Here is a 24,156-nt window from a genome sequence, read left to right as displayed (position 1 = left end):
AAGTAGAAAAAAGGAACTAATAAAGATAAAACTAAATGATGAAATGTAAAGCAAAATCCTAATGCCTCTGTAAGCAAATAAAAAACTGGTTACTTGAAAAGATAAATAGAACAAGTCTTTAGTAAGGATGACTAAGAAAAAGGAAGAAAAAAGCCCATTTGTGATATATATGACCACAGGTATGTTACTTTTAAAATCAAAATAAACTCTTAGGTGCAATTTTGTACCACTGAACTTTAACATTTAAGGTGAAAGGGCGGATTTTTCTTTCAAAGAAAATGTAAATGACAAAACTGACCAAAAAAAGCAGAAAGCCTGAAAAAAAAAAATCACTGTGAAAGAAATTGAAATTGTTGTCCTTCCTCCCAAAGCACCCCTAGCTCCCCCAAATGCTTCCAACTCCATTTAGTTTTTACAGGGTATTGTTTTTTCATTTTCTTTTTCCCCCCAAGAACAGAAATTAAAATATTAAAAAAATATTCTTTTATTTGAAAGAAAAAACTGATTCTTAGGTCACTCAAAAATATCTTAATAAACATTAAACCCAACCTCTCATATAAAATACCAAAATCCTAACTTAAATAACAGCAGCTCAAATCTAGTACCATAAAGAATAATGCACCATAGTAAAGTAGGATTTATTTCAGAAATATAGCAATAATTTTCTAAATGCTAAATCATCAAAATAAAAGGATTCATATCAATAAATTAAATGAGTATGAATACAATAATACATTGATAGATTCTGAGGTTATTTTTATATGAACTTGAAATTAGCATCTGAATTAAAAAAACAAAAACTGGGACTTCCCTGGCATTCCAGGAGTTAAGACTCTGCACTTCCAATGCAGGGGGTGCAGGTTCAATCCTTGGTCAGGGAACTAAGATCCCACATGACACCGTGTGGTGAGGCCAACAACAACAAAAAACCCAAGCAAAAAACAAACGAAAAGTTAAAAAAAGAAAACCTCCCAGGAAAATAGAAATAGAAGAATCATTCCTTTAGTATGACCAAACTCTCTTTCTTAAACTACTAGCCTACCTTAAACCTGACTGCAGGACACTAGAAACATCTTCACTGAGGTCGGGAACAAGATAAGAATGCAAGCTATTGCTACTATCATTTGCATATTCTGGCCAATAATATAAAGCAAGAAAAAGAAATGAGGTATAAATATTATTGAAGAGACAAAATCATATTTGCAGATGACATTGTTGTCTACAGAGAAAACCCAAGTAATCAGTTGGAAGCTACTGGAAATAACAAGCAGAGAGGTGGCCAGTTACAAAATGAATATTCAAAAACCAACAGTAGCTTTTAAAATATATATAAGCAATCCCCAGTTAAAACATAATGGACAAAGCAACAACAACAACAAATTTAAAACCTAGGAATTAGATAATCAGGAAGAAAACTATAATACTTTACTGCATGATATAAAAGAACATTTGAATGGATGGAGTGTCATATTATGTTTCTAGAAGGAAAGATCAAGTATTTTAAAGATGATCATTCTCCCCAAATTAAGTTATAACTTCAATATTTTCTCAGTCAAAATCTTCAAAGTATTTTCCTTGGAACTTAAAGTGATTCCAAATGTCAACTGGGTAAAAGATTGAGATAGAATTACCAGGAACATTTTGAAAATCAACTACAAAGAATAAGACAGGATATCAAAACATACACATGTATAATACTTAGAGGTGTGAATCCCTCAGTAGAATATGCATTCAAGCCAATGGAACAGGACGTAAGCCACAAAACATATCACACTAGACAAGAGGAGGTTAATGTAAGATTGTTTTCAAGTAAGTTGGTAAAACAAGATTATTTAATAAGTAGCACCAGGACAATGATAAATAATTTGGGAAAACATAGTTAGAGCCTTATCTCATGTCATAGATCAAGCTATAGAAGAAATTCAGATTTAAATGTTAAAGAAAAGGAAGGTACCAGAATATACCATGAGACAGAGGTCTTTCTAAAATGTGATGGCAAAGGCACAACAAATAAAGGAAAAGCAAAATTAAAGGTCAAACCACAAACTGGAAAAAGGCAGTAGTAACATGAGAGCATGTCCTTAAAGACCCTGTCCTTAGGGAGCTGCTGCAACTCAGTCAGCAAAAGCCGGACTTCAACAGAAGAGAGGGAGGGTGGGTACAGGAAAGAACTGGAGGGATCCGGGTGGCCAAGCCACACGGGGAACAGCCCGCTCACTATCTCACCTTCCAAATTGATAAGGAGTTGGGAAAACAACAGCCAGCTGGTAAAGGCTTCAGGGAAAGCAAGGGTTAGGTGGAAGTGTAAATGGATTCAACCATTTTGGTGGGCAATCTGTCACTACGCATCAAAATGTTTGAAAATGCACACTTAACCTAAGGAACAAAGACTCATCTAAAGGAATGCTCACCAAAGTATAACTTTGAGAAGTGAAGACAACAGAAGTACCCAGTCACAGAGGACTGATTAGAAAAAGTGCACTGGATCCATGAGGAAGACTGTGCAAACGTTCAATTCGCCCTGAGGAAGGCTCTGGAAATGATGAGTAAAAAGGAGCGGGTCTCCAGACGGAGCGCACATTCTAAGGAATAAAAAGGAGCTGCTGAGACATTCGACAACGAATCTCAAAAACATCACACCGAGTGACAACAGAACTACATACACACTGTACACACTGTATGATTCCATTTATGGTACATGAAACACATGAAGGACTGCCAGGGACTTGGGGGGAGGTGCAGGAAACGACTGGAAACAGGAAAAAGAGAACTCTGGGGGGTAACGGAAAAATTCTGTATCTTACTTCTGGTGGTAGTTACATGACATTTATCATGTGATTTGACATCTGTCAAAACTCATTAACTGTACACATTATAGTTTTAATAAATACACAATAAAATTAAGGGTGAATTTTATTGTATGTAAATTATACCTCAATAAATCTAACATAAAACCCCATAATGGATGGTTAGGTAGAAATATACTTTTATATATAAATATATATGACATATACCCTAAAATAATTGTTTCTCTGGATAACGGGATTATAAGTGATACTCATCTTCTGCCCTATGCTTTTATATATTTTCCAACTTTTCTACTTTTATAAATCAGAAAAGTTTGTGTCTATTTTGATAAAAAATATCAATGAACCGTTCTGTCTAGCAACAAACTTTTTCTTAGGTTCTTATAGGAACCTCTGAGTCCCACCAGCCCTGAGGCAGAACTTTCTGGAGCACCTCTGTTCCAGTCCCTGCAGGTGCCTGGCTCTCAACAGGTGCTCAGAAGGGGTGGTGGGAGGGCCCAGCAGCAAGAAGGACCACCTGGCTCAAGAGCTTCATTTTGCAGCTGGGAAAACTGAATCCCAGGCAGAGGAAGCGACTTTCTCAAGTTTGGAAGTGGTCAAAATGAGCCTTAAATCCCAGAGGACAGTGCTATTTCCGCCACACTGGAACACCTGTGAAAATCCCTGAGCGAATCCCTAACCGTCCCAGGAGAATTCAAGCTCCTGATGAGCTGACGATCAGCAGCAGACACTCTAGGCCAATGTTTCCCACACTTCAGGAAACAGTATCTCATGTCCCAGATTCACTTATTTTTTTCCAGTATTATTACTGACTTTATATTTTTCTTCACACCTGGAAACTCACTCAAAATTTTTTTAAATTAAAAAAATGCTATTTTATTTTTATCATTTTAAATTTAATTTTTCTGAACTACTTTTTAAAACTCAAAGTTACCATTCCTGGGTGTGTGTTCCCACTCCCCTGTGAGAGGTGGGAGGTCAGGGCCTCCTGGGGAGGAGAAAGCACCCCGCACACTGACCTGGCTGGCCTGGACGCCTTGCCACGACTGACCAGAGGCTTTCAGAGCCACTGGGTGTTTCTTCCAGGTCTCCTGCTCTTCCCCTCTACTCTGAGAACAGCATGCTGCAGATGGGAGCTGCTCCTGCATCCTGGGTCCCAGAAAGAGATGGCATATGGAGATGACATATGGAGCATTAACCTGCAGACACCAACTTGGAACTTGAGTGACATACAAAATGGTGGTATGGTAAGCCACTAAGGTTTGGGGGGTTGTTTGCTGACTGCAACATTACCCAGCAAAGACTGATTAATACACCGGCTTTAATCTTATTCTCAACAATACTATCTGTTGATATGCTATTATGGTTGAAATAAGATCATTTTAAAGGCCGTCCGCATCTCACACTCCCTCAAGGGCACGCACCCCATCTTCTGGGAAACACTGCTACAGCCTGAGGAGGGAGTAGACGGGTACCAGAGGAGATGCAGGTAAAGCAGCAGCTCCGAAGGGAGGAGACTCTAGGACTACACGGATAAGATTCAGAAAGCTCCGAGTTTTCCCCTGCGAACTGTAAGCTGCACCATCAACTTCATAATTCACTACGCTCATGCGTGTGTGTAACTGTTTTAAGAGTACACATCAATTGTAAGACAGAGCCAATATTCAGAAGTGTTAAGATATACAGGGAGAGTACATCTAAGATTCAAGGGATATTGGGAAGCATGGGGAAATCAGAGTCAAGTAGATGACTATATGGCCAGCTATTTCCCTAAGCAGAGAAGTGTCCTGGTTTAACCTTCCCACTCCTGATTCTTCTTAAAACAAAAACCACTGTGACCATCTAAATAGCAAAGGTCCTTACCTACTCTACGACAATTATTTAGATCCTCTGCATAATGGATACCATTTAGCTATCTAGAACTTTCACTCAGCTCTGTCATGTTCTAATAATTAACGGTCCAATTGCTTGGCTCAGGTAAATTACATTTGCATATGCAAATGATGTCTAAATACTCTGTACTATTAATGTTATCACTAATTACATAATAACAGTTACCAATTTCCACACGGATCAAACTTACAGTCTTGTAGCTGTTAGGGAAATTGTGCTTTGTAATTAAGATAATCCTCATTTCCAGATGCTAATTAACTATATAATAATTAGTCTCATTCACTAACGCAAATTAAGGATTTTCATCTTTATTGATAAAGGAGTTGCTTCTTATCAGTTAAGGAAAGATAGCCCTAGAAACCTTGCAGAGAAATACTTTTCCCCTCTAAAGGTTAAAAGGTAAATCCATTTTTATCAGTCTCATTTGAGAATGCAAATTAGGTCTGATTAATCAAGTCAAAGATAAATGTGCTCCTCTGATTTCAGGACAGAATGTATAGCTTACCGAGTTCATTTCTTTTCCCCTTATAAATACCCAGATAAACAGAGTCACAAGCAGAAGTCCTCCTAGCAGAAGTAATTCATCTATGGTCAGAGGAGAGCCGGGTGACACGTGTCCCTCCACTACGCTACCTTGTGTTCCCCCTTCAAGGATCAGGGCAGCGTCTCGAAGGACCTGTGTGCTCATGGACCAGCCACAATGGGAACGGGCGAGAAGAGAGTTTTGGGAGTAAAAACAGAGGAAAATGGGAAAGCCACATTTGCTTGGATTATTAAGTTTTCTGTGCTCCAAACAGAATCCAAACTGGCACCTCCCATCGTGACTAATGAGGGCTGCCTCCTCGAGAACAGAAGGGCTGACAGCCAGCGAGGCCTAGTTGGCAGGTCCCAGCCCAGGCCTCGCCGCATTCATCATCCGCTAAACCAATCCACCAATTCTGCACCACCATTTGTCATTAATTATGCTAATCAGCACACCATTACTCTCTGATGACACTGTAGCTGTTATTAGCTAGTTATGGCTTTTCAGAAGCACAACTTATTGTGCGCGCAGGGGCTGTGCATGCATTAGCCTACAGGGAAGAAACGTCCAATTATGAAAAGAAGAAATTTGCTATTATCTTTTTATAACAAACCAATTTAGTAATTAGAAAAGTCTCTGAACTCATAGGTTCTTTTTTCTTTCTTCCCCTAAAATAATTGTAAACCGCCCCCCCCCCCCAAAAAAAAAGTGCTTTTCAACATTTCTCTGAAAGAAAAGGAAATACCAACAGAGATTTTTTTGTGACATGTCTAGAAGTGGGGCCTGGGGAATGACTGTGCACAAGCGCGGGGCACACAGAGACTCTGGGTTTTTCTTTCCAATTTTGAATTTGCAGGACCACTTTATTATGTATATTTCAGTCACTAGGAATGCCTACGAAAGCACACCCACACGACCTTTTACAGTTCACTTATGGCAGATCGAAGCTGTTCACGTAACGCTGCCAGGCTGTGCACACCTTACCCGGCAGATGCTTCCAGGAGAAGCACAGCAACAGCCCCCTTTAACCCTCCCGTGCCCCGGCGATACCGCCAAGGGCGTCGATGCCACTCAGATGACCTTGGAGACGGACGATTTGGCCAAATTAGCACATGTCCTGTGCACGGTGTGGGACTGTGCTCAGGGCTGGCAGAAGGAGGGAGTCATCTGGGTCAGCAGTCAGACCAAGTCAGGGGAGACCTTTTTCCAAAACTTAAGGCTCCACAGAGGGTCTGCCCTGACTCTGCGTGTCAGCAGGGCTAACCTGGGGGCTCTTGTGCAAACCAGGTTCTAAGCCCAAATTGTTGTGTTCAGGCTGGAGTCGTTACCATTAGTTTTAGAAGCTTAGTCTGTATTAAGAGCTCATTAATATCATCAGAGTAAATGGGCCTATTAAAACATCTTTAAGCAATATCTGAACATAAATCTCCCTAAACTATATTTAATGACTGTACTTAAGATACATTATATGCAAGTCTTAATGAGACATTAGATAGCATTTTGAAGATTAAAATTAGAGAACCCATATAAAGTCTGTCCACTTAATGTAGCCTTAAGCTATACTGATGAAAGCATTACTACGAAATTATTACTGCGTTAGAACAAATATTTTTAATCATGTCTGATTTATGCATTCTCTTTTTCATATAATTTTCATTTTCACAAAATACATTTTGAGTTTACAAAAGAGGGCATGCGAAAGGTTTGAAGCGTTTAAAGTACTCTGGAGGTACAGCAAATACAGAATTTAGTTAGTGCTCCTTATCCAAAGTGCTCTGGACTCCAAATCACATTTCTTTATGTTTGGCTGAATTAGTCATTCCAGTACTACAGGCAGCCAAATATATTTACCTTACCATTTAACTTCTTTCACGACTAGACTAGATACAAAGTAGACCTTAACCGAAAATATTATGAAGACCAGAATACAGTACAATCTACACAACACTGGCAGTGGTAACATCTGGGCATCTAACTGAACCTGTTTTCCCGGGCCCTCTGGAGAGCCCACGCTCCCAGACAGCACCCCTGCCCTGCACCGTGTGCTCCCACCCTCAGCAGACAGCTGGACAGACGTCCTCTGACCTCTGAGGTCTGCAACCTTCTGTTTGTCTGTTTCCCTTGAGCCTGCCACGGAGGCATCAGTGAAGTCCTGCTTCTACTCCGGGGCCCTCGCTCTGAAGAGCAATCAGTGTTGCTAGTAGAAGGATATTTTTTTTAAAAAGTTTGATTCCCCCAGGGCTAAGGGGATTGAACCTTTGAAACAGATCCAAATCCACCTCAAGTCTGTTCAAACAAGGAAGCATTCTCGGGGCCTGCAGGAGGACGGCGGTGGGTGTGAGGTGCTGATGCACAGAACCGAACTAACTACTCAGAGCAAGCAGTCGGGCCACAGAAAGATCTGTGAGTCTCTCTGTATGAGGGATTCTACTCTATCTGAAATAGAAATGTATATCCCGAGTCTATAAAAATCCTGATAAGACTTATTACCCAGCGGCCTCTTGAAAACAAGTTAAACTTCAGATTACATACGTCAGAAATGCTTTTCTTCTTTATGTACTGTATTTAACATACTATGCACCCAAACAGGATTCTTCATGCAACAGAAAAATCTATCCCCTTCCCCCTGCTCCTGGGAGGAGTTCTCCCAAAGGAAAGAAACTGCATCTACCCCTGCATCAAGATAAGAGCCTTACAATCTCATTTTGGGGTGCGTCTGTTGAGTCCATCATATCCCACTACCAGCTGAACTGTAGAGAGAATGTTATCTGAGAACCTGGACAGGGATAAGCCTAGATTAATGTCACCCAGTAGCACGCACAGCCTGGACTTGGATCTGACACCAGCGCAAGATGCTTTGCAAAAATTAATGCTGTAGAAAACGTTAAGAGACGAGTTATCATTGGAGCTTTTTAGACTTTTTTTTTGGATACTTTATACCAAAGTATAACCACCTTTTATATATGCTCTTCAATTATGAAAGACTTCTGGGATTATGTAAATCAAGACAAGTCAACTGGTGACACCTCTCTTAATAGAATGAGATTATCTAGGCTTTTTTTTTTTTCTCCTCCACAGAAGAAGAAAGTAGCACAATTTAAACACTCTGGTCATTAAAAGAAGACCCCTCCTCTAGCATGTAAAATCTGTAGCAACAAGCCTATTTCCATTTGCTTCTCCCAGATATTCTCTCCCCAAAAGGAACTACTACATAGTACAATTTTGCATTTTTAACTGTATGAATTAGGCATTCTTCATAAATAACAGCTATGTTCAATACACAGGAGCTCCTTTTTATTAGGGACAGTGTAATGAACAATGAGCAATGTGTTCTATTATTCTTTGTCAAATCACAAAATGCTACATTAGAATAACTGTGCTGGTCAATGTAATATAGTAGATTAAATTCAACTTCTGTGGAAAAACCACTGTAAAACAGCATGATAAGAAGGCTATAAAAAATTTAATTTTACTCCAAACTCCATCACAAAAAAAATGGTGTGAAAAGTAATTTTGCATAATCAGTACACGCCATCTGGAACAATTAACCACGTTCTATAGAACTATGAGGATCAGTCATATCTGCTTATTAAAGATCAGAAATTATACAAGTAATAAATCCTTGAAAAAACTAAGCGTACTCCCGCCTGTCAACGCTATTTTAACTTCAAATACTGAAGAACGCCTGATAAGGCTGAAAAGAAGAGATTAATATATGCAAATTACATCCAGCATTTAAAATCCCCACAACTGTCTCCGGTTTTCTGTCCCTTATTGCTGGCTTTATGTTTTATTCATACACCAACTCACCTGTCACTTCATAAGCTATAATATTATGGGGGTATTATTAAACAGCATAAAGCCGTGCTTTAATTGGAAAGCTTCATTGCATTTTCCAATTATTTGGAGTAAATTAAAAGCAGATGCACATAGTTTAATAAGGAGTCTAATATCAGTTCCGGGAAATCAAAATTCATTGTCATTACTAGGTCGTGATAGTTTTGCAAACTGTACTCAATTTCAGAGGTTTTCAAAAGAAAATCTGTCTATGCAATCTGTTAATTGTCATTCGGTTAATAACTGTTTAAATATCCCAACTACACAGCAGCTTCCTATTAAAAAATATTAAACTATGGGGTTTATGCAAGGAAACAAATAGTGCGAGCCACTCCCGGGCTGGGCTGAGCTTTTGAGACTTGCCAGTTCCCCATAAAACAACGGAGGCCCGGAGACACCCACCCACACAGCAGCTTCCCGGCACAGGAGGACAAAGGACAGTGGTTCTGTACTCTGAGCACCAGGGACTGCAGCATGATCAGACAGCTCTCGGTGGGAAAGGGCAGAAGCTGTATTATAAATTGTGCTTCCAGAGGTCCGCGCTACTCAGCAAAAAATTAGCTTCCAAAGTTTTAATTGGTCCACCTAAAATAAATCCTTTTAATGAGTGAATTAACGGATTCAGGATGCAAACATGGGCAAATCAAAGAAGGCAAACGTCGTGAGCAATTTGTTTTTAAAAAACTGACCCCTGAAGGGCCATCCCTCACTGGTTCATGACCCGGGAGTGGAGTGTCCCCAAGGCCCTGCAGGGGCTGCCACGGTGCCTACAAGTGGAATGAACCGCCAGACAAAGGACTATATTCCAAGCGGTTATGGATGTAAAGAATGAAATCTTAAAGGTTACTCTTCCTGAAGAATCCTGCTCACAGCTGTAGTAATGTTAGAACTCCGCAGCTACAAGTTGCATGCACACAAATATGTGTAGCTAAAGCATTTACAAATGAAAAGTCACAGGAATACTCAAACTAGTACACGTAACCTTTTCATTTTTATACCAAGTGACAGACTTTTTCAAATCCTAGGTGTGTAAATTATAATAGGACAAGCAGTAATTGACTTTTAAACTCCACCCACTGCGAGGGCTACAATTAATCTGTTTTTAGCATAAAAACTGCTGCTCTGCAAAGTTCATAACTTGTAGGCTCTTTTCCCCAATCCAATTAAAACCTAAGAGTCTTTCTAAAAGGTAACAGCACAGAATTTATTCTTCACCTCCGGGTTCAAAGGGCATAGAGGCTAACAACCCAATCATTCAAGGGCAAGTCCCCCCAGACCAGAGAGGACACCAAATGCTTGAACATGAGAGAGCCTTTTGGCAAAACAACCAGATGAAGATAAAAGCAATTCTTGTGCAGTGATCCAAAAAATAGCATCTCTCTTTTTTTCCAAAATTACCTGGTTTAATAAAATAGACACACTGTGCCAAGTGAACCATTTAATTATCTGCAAAAATGATGAATCAAAACAATAGTTTTCAAAAATAAATGACTAACCTCTGATTAAAATGTCTGTCCTCATTAAATCCAAATAAAAGGTACAATATCTTTTTAAAAAAATGTAGTCTGAAGAAAGGAGCAGTCCCTTAGCATCGATAGATACCCTGGCTTCCTCCCCTAAGAGGGGGACATCTAAGAAAGTTGTTTAAACTATTCTCCCAAACCCCAAGAAAGATCGTCTTCAGTGCATGGTGTGTCCTGTGGCTGCCGAGCCAGCCCTCGGCACAAGCCCTGGAGCCGGCACCCGGCCTGGCAGCAGCTCTGGAGCGCAGGGAAGCCTTCATGATGTGCTCGGTGGGTGGTGTGACTCTCATGGACCCTGAAACCAAGCCCTGGCTCACAGTTATGTAAGGACTCTGGCTCAAGGGTCCTGGGATGACAGGGGCAGGAAAGAAAGAGCCACAAACCAAAAGGCAAAGAAGAAAGAAGTCAAAGTGTTTGGAGGGCTGAGCACGGATATGCCCCTTTCTCAGTGGGAGCTGATTCGATGAGAAGGGAAGGGGACAACTGGAGCCTCATTTAAATGTTGAGATGTTCTCTTTTAAATTGTTTTACCCAGTAACAAACTCACATCTCATGCAATTACCAATTTCTGAGCTAGGATGGGGGGGTTGGTCTTCTATGACACCAAGAAGTCCCCTGAACTGGGCAGGGTCCCTCCAGGTGTGAGTTGTGAGTTCCCCTCTGGCCCTGCCTAGTGGACCAGCTGCCCCTCCTGACTGTATTTTAGGCGGGGTGGAGGTGGGGGTCTTACTGCAGGTGACTAAGACCAGCGCTCCCTGGAACGCCAGTGTCTGTGACAGTCATTCAGCTGCCATCTCTGTGGGGCCTGCTCAGTACAAGGCACTTCACATCCAGTATCCCTAATCCTCAAGATTCAGAAGAGGAGACGAGTGAAATGTTACACAAATTGTCCAAAGTCACGCAGCTGGGAAGGGCGGATACAAAGGGTGGATTTCAAGAAGCAATCCAACGGCAAATATCACCGAGCGCCTCCCGCGGGCCAGGCCCTGTTTGGACACACACCAGTGAATGAGGCTCGTGGTTCTAACCTCCTGGGACGGACCCTGGACTCCAGCAGAGAACTGAGCACTGAACAAGACATTGTAACCAAAGACAGGTCGCCCTTATTAGAACTGGGAAGCCAGTCAGACGGCCAAAGTTTACAAGCAGCATGAATAGCCAAGAGGCTTATGGCCAAAGAAGCTGCCCACGTTGGGCCTATAAAAGGTCCAACCGCCTTTGGCAGAAGAACGATGAGTGGGGGCTGTGTAATTCGTGAGCCGAAGGACCCTCTGACAGGAGTGACACTGGCATTTTGTTAGCACAGGGCATATTTAAGGTAAACACAGGAGGCAATGGAACAGAAAGATGGGTGCGTTTATTGCCTCCAGATAGGAAGCGATTAAGTGCTTCTATGTGTGTCCCCAGGAGCGATGCTTAGGGCCAACGAGGCACGCTTTCCTCTCTCCTTCAAAATTATGGATGTTGCCTCGCCAGTGGATCATGAGATCGTTCACACTGTAAAACAAGCCAGGCGCGAGAAACCGCGCTCTAAACAAAGGATCTCAAGCTTGGCGGAGAGCCCTGCCCCACTCACCGTCTGAGACAATCAAAACACAAATCCAAGGACTGAGGAGCCTCGTTCTCCGGGGTATGTGATCCATACATCCCGTCCAAACCCTAGGCTGGAGCGGTGGAGACTGTGTTTTGAAACATAAAAGGTTAAGACCACCACCGGCCATTTATAAAAAGAGGAAAAAAAAAGCATTGGGTATTCAGGACACAAATACCAACTGCACAACAACGGATGGATTCAGGTATTCTGTCCAGAGGAAAGGTGGCTTCACTGCTACAAAACAGATCAGAATGTCTTTTGTCCTAACGTTAGCAGTTAAATGCATTCGTCCTGACATCCTGTGTGACGGACAGAGAGGATAACTCCTGATCTCATCACCGAATTCCGTACGGCCATCCAACCTCTCCCCGAGTTCTGCCAACACCCACACCTTTACTCACGAAGTCTTCAGGAGTTTAAAGACGCTCACCTGGAAGCTGATCCCCTGTGACTACCGTCATAAGTCAGCCAGGCTGGAGCCTGGGAGCTGGGCCACGTGGGAGAGCAGGAGAACCTAGGCAGTGGGGCCAGCAGGACGGGAGCTGCGACCAGGAGCTCAGGAGAGGGTCGCACAGGGTCTGGAATGGCTCAGTGACCTCAGCAGAGGCTGGCACCTTAGGAGGCCCAACCTAGAGAACGAAGCTTCAAAGCGGATGGCACTGAGGTGACCGTCAGTTCAAATAAGAGGTCTACTGTGGGCAGGGTCCGGGAAGCTGGGACAGGGGAAGACGACGCCTACACTTCAGTCCCAAGGTGTGAAATGGTCTGTTTGCGCTGCCCACTGCCACCACAGGGCTGATGGAAGGCCACAGCAAGGGGACATCCAGGTGCCCAGAGCTCCACACCCCACCCCACCCCCCGACAAAGGTCTCTGTCTCCGACACAAGGCCAGCAGTAGCCTTGCCTACTGATGGAGAGGAGGCTCCTTGAAGCATCTGGAGTATTCCCTTTCCTGGTTGGGAAAGAATCTGAGAAGGGGCGGGAGGGAGGGGCGGTGGAATAATTACAATCATAATCAACACATCTATAGCACCTTCCACGTACCAGGCACGGTTCTAATCTTCACTACAAACCACTGCCATTCCCACTTAACAGACAAGGAAACTGAGGCCCAGAAAGGTGAAGCCGCTTGCCTAAGGTCACTCAGCTTCAAGTGAGGGGCTGTGTGCTCACCTCTTCACCGTTCTGCCCAGCAACGGCCAACAGGAGCCACACCGCTCTTGGCAGTGCCCTGCGGACTGGGGGGTCATTGCCAGTCAAGCATCAAAGGCCTCACTCTGATGCGGTCCCAGAGATGAGGGGCCGGGGATCATCTGAGATTGAAACAACACTGAGACCTAATAAACTGTGAGCCACTCTGGGTGTGTGTGTCCTTCCAACTTCAGTTGACAAAGGCAGGGAAATGGTCCACAGCCAGAAGGAGCGTCCCCCACGCAGGGGCTGGGAGCTTAGGGTCTGGATGGGCTTCAATCTCAGCCCTCCCGCTTACTGGCAGTGTAACTGTGGGCAAATCACTCTCTCAAACCTCAGTTTCTCCACCTGTAAAATAAAGATACTTATTTTATGAGGCTCGAAACAAGGCTTGAACGTAGGAACTCAGCAATGCTGGCAGCTGTGCTGTATCTGTAAAACAGAGATAGTAGCAGCAACAGTACAAATCCTAAAGGTTTTCTTGGCAAGGATTTGTTGGGATTAAATAACAAAATGCATGGAAAGGGCTTACTACAGAGTCTCGTACACAGTAAGTGCTAGAAGGCGGCTAGGTTTTATTAAAATAAATTAATGCAATCCATTTTAATAAAAGCAAAAACAACTTCAGCTCCCTAAATGTGTTTAAAGAATTTACCTTAATTATATCATTTTCCCCTCTCAGCTGACAGTCTATTATTGCGACACAGGGAGAGACAGAGATAGAAAAAGAAACAAAGGGCTAATCTGATATAAGCTGCTCCTAGGCAGGAGTGTTCCGTAAACCTGACGACTTCATTCGCCCCAGAGAAAACCTCTTAAGAAGTGCTAAGAGCAGATGAAGAGCTGGGATTAAGCGTCTTCCCTTTGTTTTCAGCATTTCTCTGGCTAGGCCTTCAGAAAGGACCACAATCATGCTGCCTGCCAGGAAGGGAATTACGATGGGGAAATGGAGGCATATTTCTGCTTAAAAACTAGACAAAGAAGGTAAACATGCAGGGAGAAAGGTGTCAGAAAGTTGGTTTTTCTCTAACTGTCCGTGTCTAGGAAGTTTATAGTCAAGACAGCGTTTGGATGGAATGTCTCTGAAGTCTGGAGTCAATAAGTACACATTTGCTAGTAACACCTCAGGTATCCCAACCCGAAAAACACACAGGCTCCTTCCCACACAACACCAGCCCTGGGAGGTGGGTGTTACCACTGCTACCTTCAATACTAGACAGTGGTTGACACAGAGGAAACTTCCAAAAAATATTAGCTGACCTACTGTTACGTCTGAATCACTGATGTTGTTATTGCAATTACTGATGCCGAGAGACGTGGGCATTTAGATCCAGAAACGCGTGGTGCCGAGCCTGGCATCACCGGGCTAGTCAGCAGGAGAGGCTGGGTCTGCACCCGGCTCTTCCCACAATATTTTTATTTTTCACGATGACGAAACTGGAAAAAGTCATAACTTTCTCCTGCCGGTGGAGCACAGGAAAAGCAGAAATGAAAGCCTGGAGCGGAGGGCAGCCAGCCTACCAGCACTTTTCCTCCAAAAACACCAAAGGCATGTTGGAAGATTTTATGGAAGTCACCAGCTCACTCTGCCAAGTGTGTCTTTCCTTCCTGCCCTCAAGCCAGCATCCTGTCACCTTCCCGAGAAGGGTTCATGGGCTGCCTGCCACGGAAAGCAGCCAACGTCTAAGTGACGATGCGTGACAGTGGGTCTCGGTTTCCAGGGGATGCCAAGCCGAGCCCTGCCAGAGCCTTTACTGCAAGTTTCTCTGGCCTGAGGAAGATGTTTTCGCTGAGCGCTCAGAGTACTCTGACTGCTGAGAAGTAATCTCACAAATAAAATCATACAAGGGAGCGCAGGCCTAAGAAGATGAGCCAGTGTGTCCTGAGCGACAATCCTCATCGAACCTTTGGGCTCCTACTCTGATCACAGCCCTGCAGGGGAGGTGAGTATGGAGGGAAGTGACATCCCCACACTGCCTCCTGATGCATAACATACTCTTCTAGATCCTGGATCCTCTCAGCAATCCTGGGAAGCTAGTGGGCGGTTACTGTATTATTTTCCAGGGGTGAATAACTAGCGTTGAATGACTTGCCCAGGGTAACATAATGCAGGGCCCTTGCACAGCTCCAGCCAGGAACCATTCACACGCGCTGTGCAGTGCAGCCATTCACAGTGGCTCTGTGCGATGGCCCCACGTGCTTCTGACCCCAAACGCCCCATCAGTCACATGCTGACCCTTGTTCCCCACGCTTCCCTCGAAGAGGGCACACGGGGCCTGGCACACGGCAGCGCTGTCTGCTGAATGAACAGGGAAGTAAACAGTCGTTCTGGTCTCTTTGCCTTTAATTACAACCGCATGGATTCAAAAAGGATTGAAGACAGCCTCCATCATCTCTTCTAAACATAGCCTCTGCTGCCCCAGAGTGCTGCCAGGTGAGATCGCTCTAACACAAAGCAGTGTGGGAGGAGACCAGCAGCCCCGACTGGAAGGGACGCAGACAAGCCGCATGAAGAGTAGTGTAGGAGCAGGCCTTCAAGGGTGGGTCAGCAGAGAAAAGGAGAAGAGACGGTGGGGCCACCTGAGCCATGGGACTGGCAGGGGCAGATGCACAGAAAGACACAAAGGTGAGGACACAGGGAGCAACCCCGGCTGCTGGGCACAGAGGAAGGGACACCGGACAGGTGGTGTCTGGCCACCGACAGCCCCAACGCCGGGCAGGTGAGGTATGAAAGAACGCAAGGTCTGATCTGAGAGGCTGTGCTTTGGGGACATGAGTCTGCCACCTGGGCAACTGGACTGCGGACCGATAAGCCAGGTCCAGGAAGTGCGAGGCACCAACACCTGGTACCTGCCGGGCCCGAGCCCAGCCAGCCCCGTAAGCGGGGACACAGGAGAACACCAGAGGACCACGCCTGATGCTCGGGTCCAAAAGATGCGCCGGGGGAACTGGACATGGCTCTGGACCTCATCTGTCGTAAGATGACCCAGAGCCCAGCCAAGGGGTTTCAGGGTCTCTCTCCGCAAAATCCTAGCAGAGGCACTTGCAGAGCGGGGCACCTCGAGTTCCCAAGTGCCCTGCGTGTCTGCCCGCACACACCGTTCATTAACTTCAGTGACCACGGTGGCTGTATGAAAGCACGTCCAATTAGCCAGGCCTACATGAATATTTGCACTCTTAAATCTTTTGCATTTCGAAAGGGTTAAAGCTTATTATTAGCATATAATTTACAGTCCTTTCTCCCAGGAAAGGAATAATGCACAGTAAATGCCACATTCATTTTAATAATACATGTTACAGTCTGTGCCCAACATCTGCACAAAGGTAAAGGAGACAGATTTTTTTGACGTGTCCCACTCTGCCATCTAAACACAGGCTTTTTGTTTCTTAAGTGACGGAAGGTTTAATCAAGAAAGCAGGCAATTCATCAATCGAAACAAGGCAGTGTGTGAGCGCCTGACAGCACACACATGGTTGTGTACAGAGCAAACCTGGCCACCTGTCACCCGCACCTTTACGTCAGGATGTACAGATACACTGTGCAATAAAGTGCCCACCCACTCCCATTCATTTCTGCTTTTTCTTATTCTATTTTCCTTTGTTGTCAGGGCAGGAATAGATGGATAGACAAGGGACGCAATGACTGTCAGAGGGGATGATAAAAATGTATATGTCTTTAAAATGACTTATTTCCTCCTTGATTTGAGCACCGTTATTATACATATTTTTTCACTTCATTGAGGAATTTTCCCCATATGCTATAATCTGGGGCTGCATCAAACTGACGTTCCTCCCGCGGATCCCTGCCACCCTCCCACATGCTCACCCCCCACCTCTCCAACCAGTCCTAGGTGAGTCTGAAAATCCTCATCGGAGGATAAAGGAAAGGAGGGGTCTGAAGTTCAAGGCCAGAAAAGCCGCGTGAACGTGTCCATTAATGACAGAGGCCACGGGGTACCTGCGAATGCAGAGGGCGATTCACATTACTCCGGGGCTCCCACTAGAAGCTGGCGGCCCTTCCCCTCCTTTGAGGTTGTCAACCCGATCGCAGGCTGACACTCACCCACATGCATGGGAAAAGGAGAAACACACACACACACGCACACACGCACACACACACTCCACACGCAAACTCTGCAGCATAAACGTGACATGTGGAGCAGCTGTCTGTTAGAACACCTTACACAGAAAAGAACAGCGTTTCTCACACAGCCTATTGTTTTAGTCCTTTGGTCTTCATTTTCTGACCCGGCAGTGCTTTATGATCATTACAGTATTAAGTTTATTTCCGATACTCCAGGTGAGATTTTTTTTTTCCTAATTAAAAGATAGAAATAATGTAATCACCAGAAATGAAAGGAAAATATGTTTGCAGTTGTTTGGTATGCTGCAGATGAGTTTTTAAATGATCACACGGTGAAATATACAGATTTTCTTTCATAATAAGATGAAGGGCTGATGGCAGAAATTTTATCCAGTTGGATGAAATATATAAATCATGAATTTCATAATACTGATAATTAAATGTCCATCTTCCAATTTAAATGAGGACTAGATTAAAACTGCATGGAGAAGGCTGATATTCAGAAATCATTAATTATTTTTAATTGCTTTGCGCTTTCCCGGTCTGATGTCAGAGTTACACGGCTCGTACGGGGTTCTATGTTTCAGACAAAATTCTCCTTCTCTCTGCACGAGTGTCGTGGCTAAACTGCCGGCCGATGGACTCGGGCTTGTCCACTCTCACACGCTTCTTGATGTCAAACATCTTGAAAAGGGACTGGTTTTTAAGAGGCAACAGCTGTGCAGGGCAATAAGCTGGCTTTTCCAGCAATCAAAAAACAAAAGCAAAAACAAAAACAGAAACAAAAAAACCCTGAAGAAAACAGAAAAGCTAAAGGCAAGGTGACCACAGCCCCTGTCTGCCGGGTCGGTTCCAGGTTCCGGCTTTGTCCTGATGCAACTCTGTGCCCCTTTCACTCTCAAAAGTGACGAAGTGGAAAATAAATCACGTGGTCTGCCTGGTGCTGACGGACAGATGAAGATGTCAGGCGCTAAAAGGTGCTTCCCTGCACCACAAGGCCTCAGCGCATTTCTGCATGTGGCTCATCCTGAAACTGTGGGCTGAGTTGGGAGATTTTTGGTTTTATTACATGCTGGTTTTAATATGCATCTGCTTTACTGTACTAATTTACACGACTGTGTCAATTTTTTTCAAAACGGAGAAAAACAAGTTCTTTGGTAAAAATTCTTTACGTGGCGCTATAAATCAGTTTATAACCACCACAAAAGCAAAAGACTCTTACAGCGTAGTGTCCCATACCTACTGTCACCTGTTCCTTAAGTAAAACCTGCCACGTGGCTGACAAGACATTCCTACGTTGGAAAAAGCAATGCCTCTGGGCTGAGCTGCTTGTTACAGGGACCCTCGGCACAGGTGGCCCTCAGGTTGGACAGGACGTTGGGGATCTCCTCTTTCCTGACGTCCCCCGAGGTCCCCAGCCTCTAAGGCACATGACACCCAGCACAAAAGCATTTCTTAAGAAACATCTCACTCAACTTCCAAACATTTTAGGGGTTCAAACATGAGTGGATCTGCCTCACATGGGCATACAGTCTGTCCTTATCAAACTCACAGAAAAGCGGCTGTTCCCAGCACGACACAGGGCCCTCTGTACGAAGAAAAATTCATAAAAGGAATAGTTAGGCTCTCCTCGAACAACCAGCTTATTTTTAGGTTGTCCGTAAGGAAACTGTTGACTCAGAACCAAATCCAGAATCTCCGCTTCATGCAAAGCCTTACCCACAGCTGCACCCTACTTTGCTATCCTGTATTTTCATTCACTCTTACTTTTCCCCTTCCGTTTTCACTTTGTTACATGCATTTTTGCAGCTACCTTAAATCTTTCTGGAATAGGTGGAAGAGAAATGAGCAAACAGTCAGACACCTAAACATCTAAAAAAATTATAAGGAAAAAAAAAAGGGAGGGTACCATCATCTGGAACTAAAGTATAAGATGTTCAGGAGAGAGAAGACATTCTTTAAAAGAAAACTAACAGCCACTAAAAGTTCTGACAAGGAAACTTAGGAACTGGGGCTTTGGGACAGAATCTAGAGAAATCAACATGGCCCTGCAGCAAGTCCTCCCAGGAGAAGATCTTAAGGGCATGTAACTGAGGGAGACACACCAATAAGAATATCGCCAGGAAAGCATGAGCCCATGAGCTGCCATTTATCACAAGTAAGGACAATTTAAAAAGTGGTTTGCCAACCTTACTATATGCAGGTTGCAGAGTGTGACAAACCAGGTACCCACCATTTTATTCCATCTACTCTTTCAAAGAAAACCATCCTCAAACCCTAAGGAGTGAATAACATGGTGGGGAATTTGAGGGGCAAGACAGGTGAGGAGACGGCTGGAGCAGCCTGGTGCTTTCAAGCGCAGTCGGTGTCTGGAGGGCCACCGGGCGCAAAAGATAAGTCAGTGGTCTCTGAGAAACATCAGTGGACAGGAGGTTCCAGGGGACTGAACAACAGAAAAAAATCATGTCCTCAAAAAGGGATAATAAGATAGTTATTGATCTGTGGCCTGGAAGTGATATCCACTAGAATTTGAAAGCATATTATGAGTCAGAAGACTTGCGAGCACTCAGAAAAGACGGCGATCACTGGAGTCAGCAAGGCTTCCCAAGAGCGTGACAAGTTAACATCGGTCCTATGTTGTTTCTTCTTACGAGAGCAATAGGTGCTATCACAGAAAAAGGAGACACCTCAAAGAAACAAAAAGAAGAGCAGGAAAATCCAGTGAAAACCACTATAAACACCTTGGCATGTACCTTCCCAGACCTTTAGATATATTTCTTAAAATGAGATCACACTGCACGTCCTGGCTGTCACTTAACAGCATTCACGCACACCTTTTTATCTGAATCGGAACTACTTCTGATGCTTGAAAAGTTAAGGCCACCGTATGGATGTTTCATAATTTAACCACTTGCCTTTATTTTAGACATTTATGATATCCACCCCCCCACCCCTTTTTTGGGTATTATATTTAAAAAGCAGCAGTGCTCGCCCTTGTGGATAAATCTTTTCTGCACATCTGTATTTTCCAGAAGAAATTCCTGGAAGAGGAAGTGTGAGGATCAAAGGTGTGCTTCATGGCCATTTTGATGAGGGTACAAGATGGCAGAGAAGGGAATAAGCTTCTCAGGATTTCAGCACGATGTTCCTCACCCCAATTCTGTGGGCAAGAGAGAACTACCCACCGGCTGGACAGTGCAGAACAGTCGGCATGCAACGCTGACGGCGCGCGTGGTACCCCAGATGGCTGGATGGATATGAACATACAGTAAGACAGCCCCGCTGAACACGGGAGCACCGTGCAGAGATGGGCTGGGCTGCTCAGAGATGGTGGCCCAGACACTGTATGGCTGGAGCAGCAAATCAGGACGATCCCCTGCCCCAGGGGTCATAGAGGGTACTCCCAGGCAAGGCAGACACTAGGCAAAGTGCTTTCCTTCCACAACCATTTCACGAGCACCTCTGTGTGCTGGGGACAGAGCTACATGCTGTGTCCGCCGGTCTCTCAGCAGCTCTGAGCAGTGCCTCTCCCTCTGCAGGCAGGACAGAGAGGAACTGTCTCAGTGAAAGGTACAGAAGGAATATATGCCCTTGGGAAGACAACACTTAAAAGTACATATTACTTTAATAACCACACGTACAAATTAAATGTGGGCTGCTCTTCAAACTTCTAATAACATTGTTTGGAAACCTACTTATCTTAGGAAGGGACCGCAAGCAAGGGGCGCAGTCGTCAAATGGTTTCAGGAATGAAGCAGAGCAGACCAGGATTTCGCACCGGGGGCTCAGTGCCTGACGCCCGCAGCGAACGTGTGCAGAGTTGCTTCGGGAGGAGAAGTTTGGCGACTCGTTCCACTGCCAGCAGAGCCGCCAGACATCCTAGCTTTGGGCACTGTGCACGGGCTGGGGGCTGGGGCACATGTTGCCCTGACTGTTTTGGGAGTGAACCACTGAAACCTTAGCTTCGCAATACCAAACTGAGACACGCCACTCAGTGCCAAATACTGTTGGAACAGGGGGCGCAGGGGGGGGTGGGCGGTCTCTGCTCCCTTTTAGCCAGAATGGCTCGCAGGTAGGCTGCCGCTGGGCAGCCTTCCCAGCTGCACGCACCACGGCCGCGCAGTGCTGAGTTTGCAGGCCTTATGGAGCCCGCGGGTCCCGCAGGGCACGCCTGGCAGCATCACAACAAAGCAGTCCTGGACCCTGGCGGGGCAATTTGGTGCTGCCACCGCCGAGGAGGCCCGAGCTGCCTGCTGCCCTGGGCCACAGCCTCAACTACCTCGGTTTGGAAGATAAAATCCAATTGACTGCCACTTACGCAAATGTAACAGGAAGTTTCTGAATGGCTTCCCCTGCATCTTGAGACTGTTACCTCGGTATTGCTAAACTAACAGCTGAAATGAACCCAGACAACACCTCATCAAAGCCGCGGGGTGAGGAAGCAGTGGCCCAGAGGCAGACAGGAACATTCCTGCCAAACCAGAGGAGATTTCACTCTGTGGGCCCTTCTCTGCAGAAACGTCAACAGCTGGGAAAGCCATCAGAGAATCCAGGTAAGGTGGGGGCAGCCGAACCCCGTGGCTGGAAAAAGATTTGTGAGCTGGAGGGGAAAAAAGTCATCTGCTTTGATTGAGCTTTCCTTATGTGCATTCGGAACGGGGCCGCCCTGCTGGATTTCACAGACCTATTTTGCACCACTCTGCCACTAGGCATCTGGGGAAATATTCAGCTTTTCTACAAAATAGGTCATCTTTCCACACTTGTTATGCTCCTTGTCGACTCTGCTGAAATAGCCAGAGCACAAAAGAAATTCTCCCTGGAGATGCTTCTCTTAGACAACACGTTCCCGCTGCCCTGGGGAGCTTGGCTCCTGGAGAAAAGCCAGGATGAGGGCTGTGAGAACATCTCTGTCCTTCCCCTTCCCCTTCCCCAGCAGGAGCACCACCCAGAAACGGAACGACTGGCCTTTGTTTATACTTCCAAACCTATTAGGGAGGGATCATAACAAGAAAAACTAATACTGACACGAATTATACCATTGTTCTATTTCATCTATTTAGTAGCCTGAAGTTGCAATTTTTAGAAAAAAGATCACCTTTCAAATAACCGATTCATTATGGTACATGAATGAATGCCATGTTCCCGTGTTCAAAACATCACTCACCATTAAGGGTATGTGCTGGTAAGTGGCACCGATTTGCCATTTCCCCCTTATATACAAACGCCCCCCAACTGGAGGCCCCGTATAATCAGAGTCAAGTTTGTGGGTCTCCTCAGCTCTTAGCAAGTCACCTGCCCTGCCAGGCACCTAATGAATCTCAATTCTGTAATAAGGCTTGTAAGTTTTTTGAAAAAGGAAACCAGGACTGACCAAGTTCCTGCCAAGGTAACACCATCCATTTCAGGGCCGAGTGCAGAAATCACAGACTCATACGATGGGGCTGGGGGTGGGGGAGACGCCAGCACACCCGCTGGTCACAGACCTGGCTTTGAGAAATGAGAGATGAGGACAGACGTGGATATGGAGGGCAGGCGGCACAAGGCCTCAGGTCTGTGGGGTCCCCAGTCCCCGCGGGGAACCTGCCCTGGATCTGGCAGGTGAACAACGTGGTGACTATTCTCTGGAAACCTCCCTTCAAGCTTGTGAAATGCACACATTGTTTTTCATCATTAGTTTCAAAACATGCTGAGGATCTGGCCCTTCACTAAGCGCTACGGCGACACAGAGGAAAGGGAAGGCCTGGTTCCTGCAGGGAACAGGCCCCCTGCAGGGGTAAAAAGAGAGGTAAGACACACAGATGCCATTAGCAGCCAGGAAGCACGTAGAGGGAGGCGGTGCCTGGGACACAGACGCGCTAGCTGGCCCTTCGCAGTGGCCACACGTACCTGATATGGCATACAGATTGGAGTGCTGGTACCCACAGTCAGCCCGAGTGCTGTTCCTGCCTCGGAAGGTAGCAGGGAGCGTGAGAGAGATGTGCCTGAGAAAGACAGAGGAGAAAAAGGAGGTTACAGGGTGCACGGAGCAGTCCCCAAGGCTCAGAAAGCACAGGCGCCACCAACAGCCCACAGAACACAGAGCCCGGGAAGCAGGCAGTCCTGGGGACCTCCGCCTTCTCAAGCAGGACTTGAGCTGCCCCACCAGCTCGAGTCCCCCTAGGAACTCAGAAGTTTCCAGACATCAGTGGCCACTTTTTTCCATACAAGGAAGGACATCCAAGAGGAAGAAAGGGTTTCCCAAGCCTTAAGTGACGTGGCAGGTGCCCCGAGGAAGTGGGTGATTTAATCTTGATCTCTACCCACTGGGCAAAGTGCACCAGTGGGACCAGGATGCTCAGCTCTGAGCGCAGGACTTGGTTTGCTCTGTTGTCTTGGTCCCATTACCCATCCAGTGGCTTCCACGCCTGTCCCGCGGGGCTGTGGAGGGTCACAGCCCAGGAAGCACTTTGTGAACGAAGGCGTTAGGTGTTATTAGCACGTGTGTCCAGGAAACGAACGCCCACTGAGAACCACAATGGCACGTTCCCCTGAACTGCTGTGTCCGCACGTCCCCCTCAGGTGGGAGCATACAGTAGGTGCTCAGAAAGTACCTTCCATCGACCCAGCTCGTCTTTTATGGTGCAGGCGTTGGCCATTAAGGCCCACGCTGCCCACACATAAGCAGGTATCGACCAAAACACATAAACCACTTGTCGTGGTCATCA

At 45.4% G+C, this 24,156-nt stretch overlaps 1 protein-coding gene across 1 annotated transcript in view; it reads right to left on the bottom strand.

Annotated features, from left to right (window-relative positions):
- MVB12B (multivesicular body subunit 12B) overlaps positions 1–24,156 on the bottom strand; it is a 170,540-nt gene that overhangs the window by 56,837 nt on the left and 89,547 nt on the right. The window contains exon 8 of the mRNA XM_007471823.1: positions 23,339–23,433. Within this exon, the coding sequence (XP_007471885.1) occupies positions 23,339–23,433 (95 nt within the window). The remainder of the gene's footprint in view (positions 1–23,338; positions 23,434–24,156) is intronic.

Source organism: Lipotes vexillifer, unplaced genomic scaffold (assembly GCF_000442215.2).
Source record: "Lipotes vexillifer unplaced genomic scaffold, Lipotes_vexillifer_v1.1 scaffold98, whole genome shotgun sequence".
NCBI classification, from domain to species: Eukaryota; Metazoa; Chordata; class Mammalia; order Artiodactyla; family Lipotidae; genus Lipotes; species Lipotes vexillifer.
Note: the sequence above shows the minus strand (reverse complement) of the source record. Positions and strands in the feature narration are given on the sequence as shown.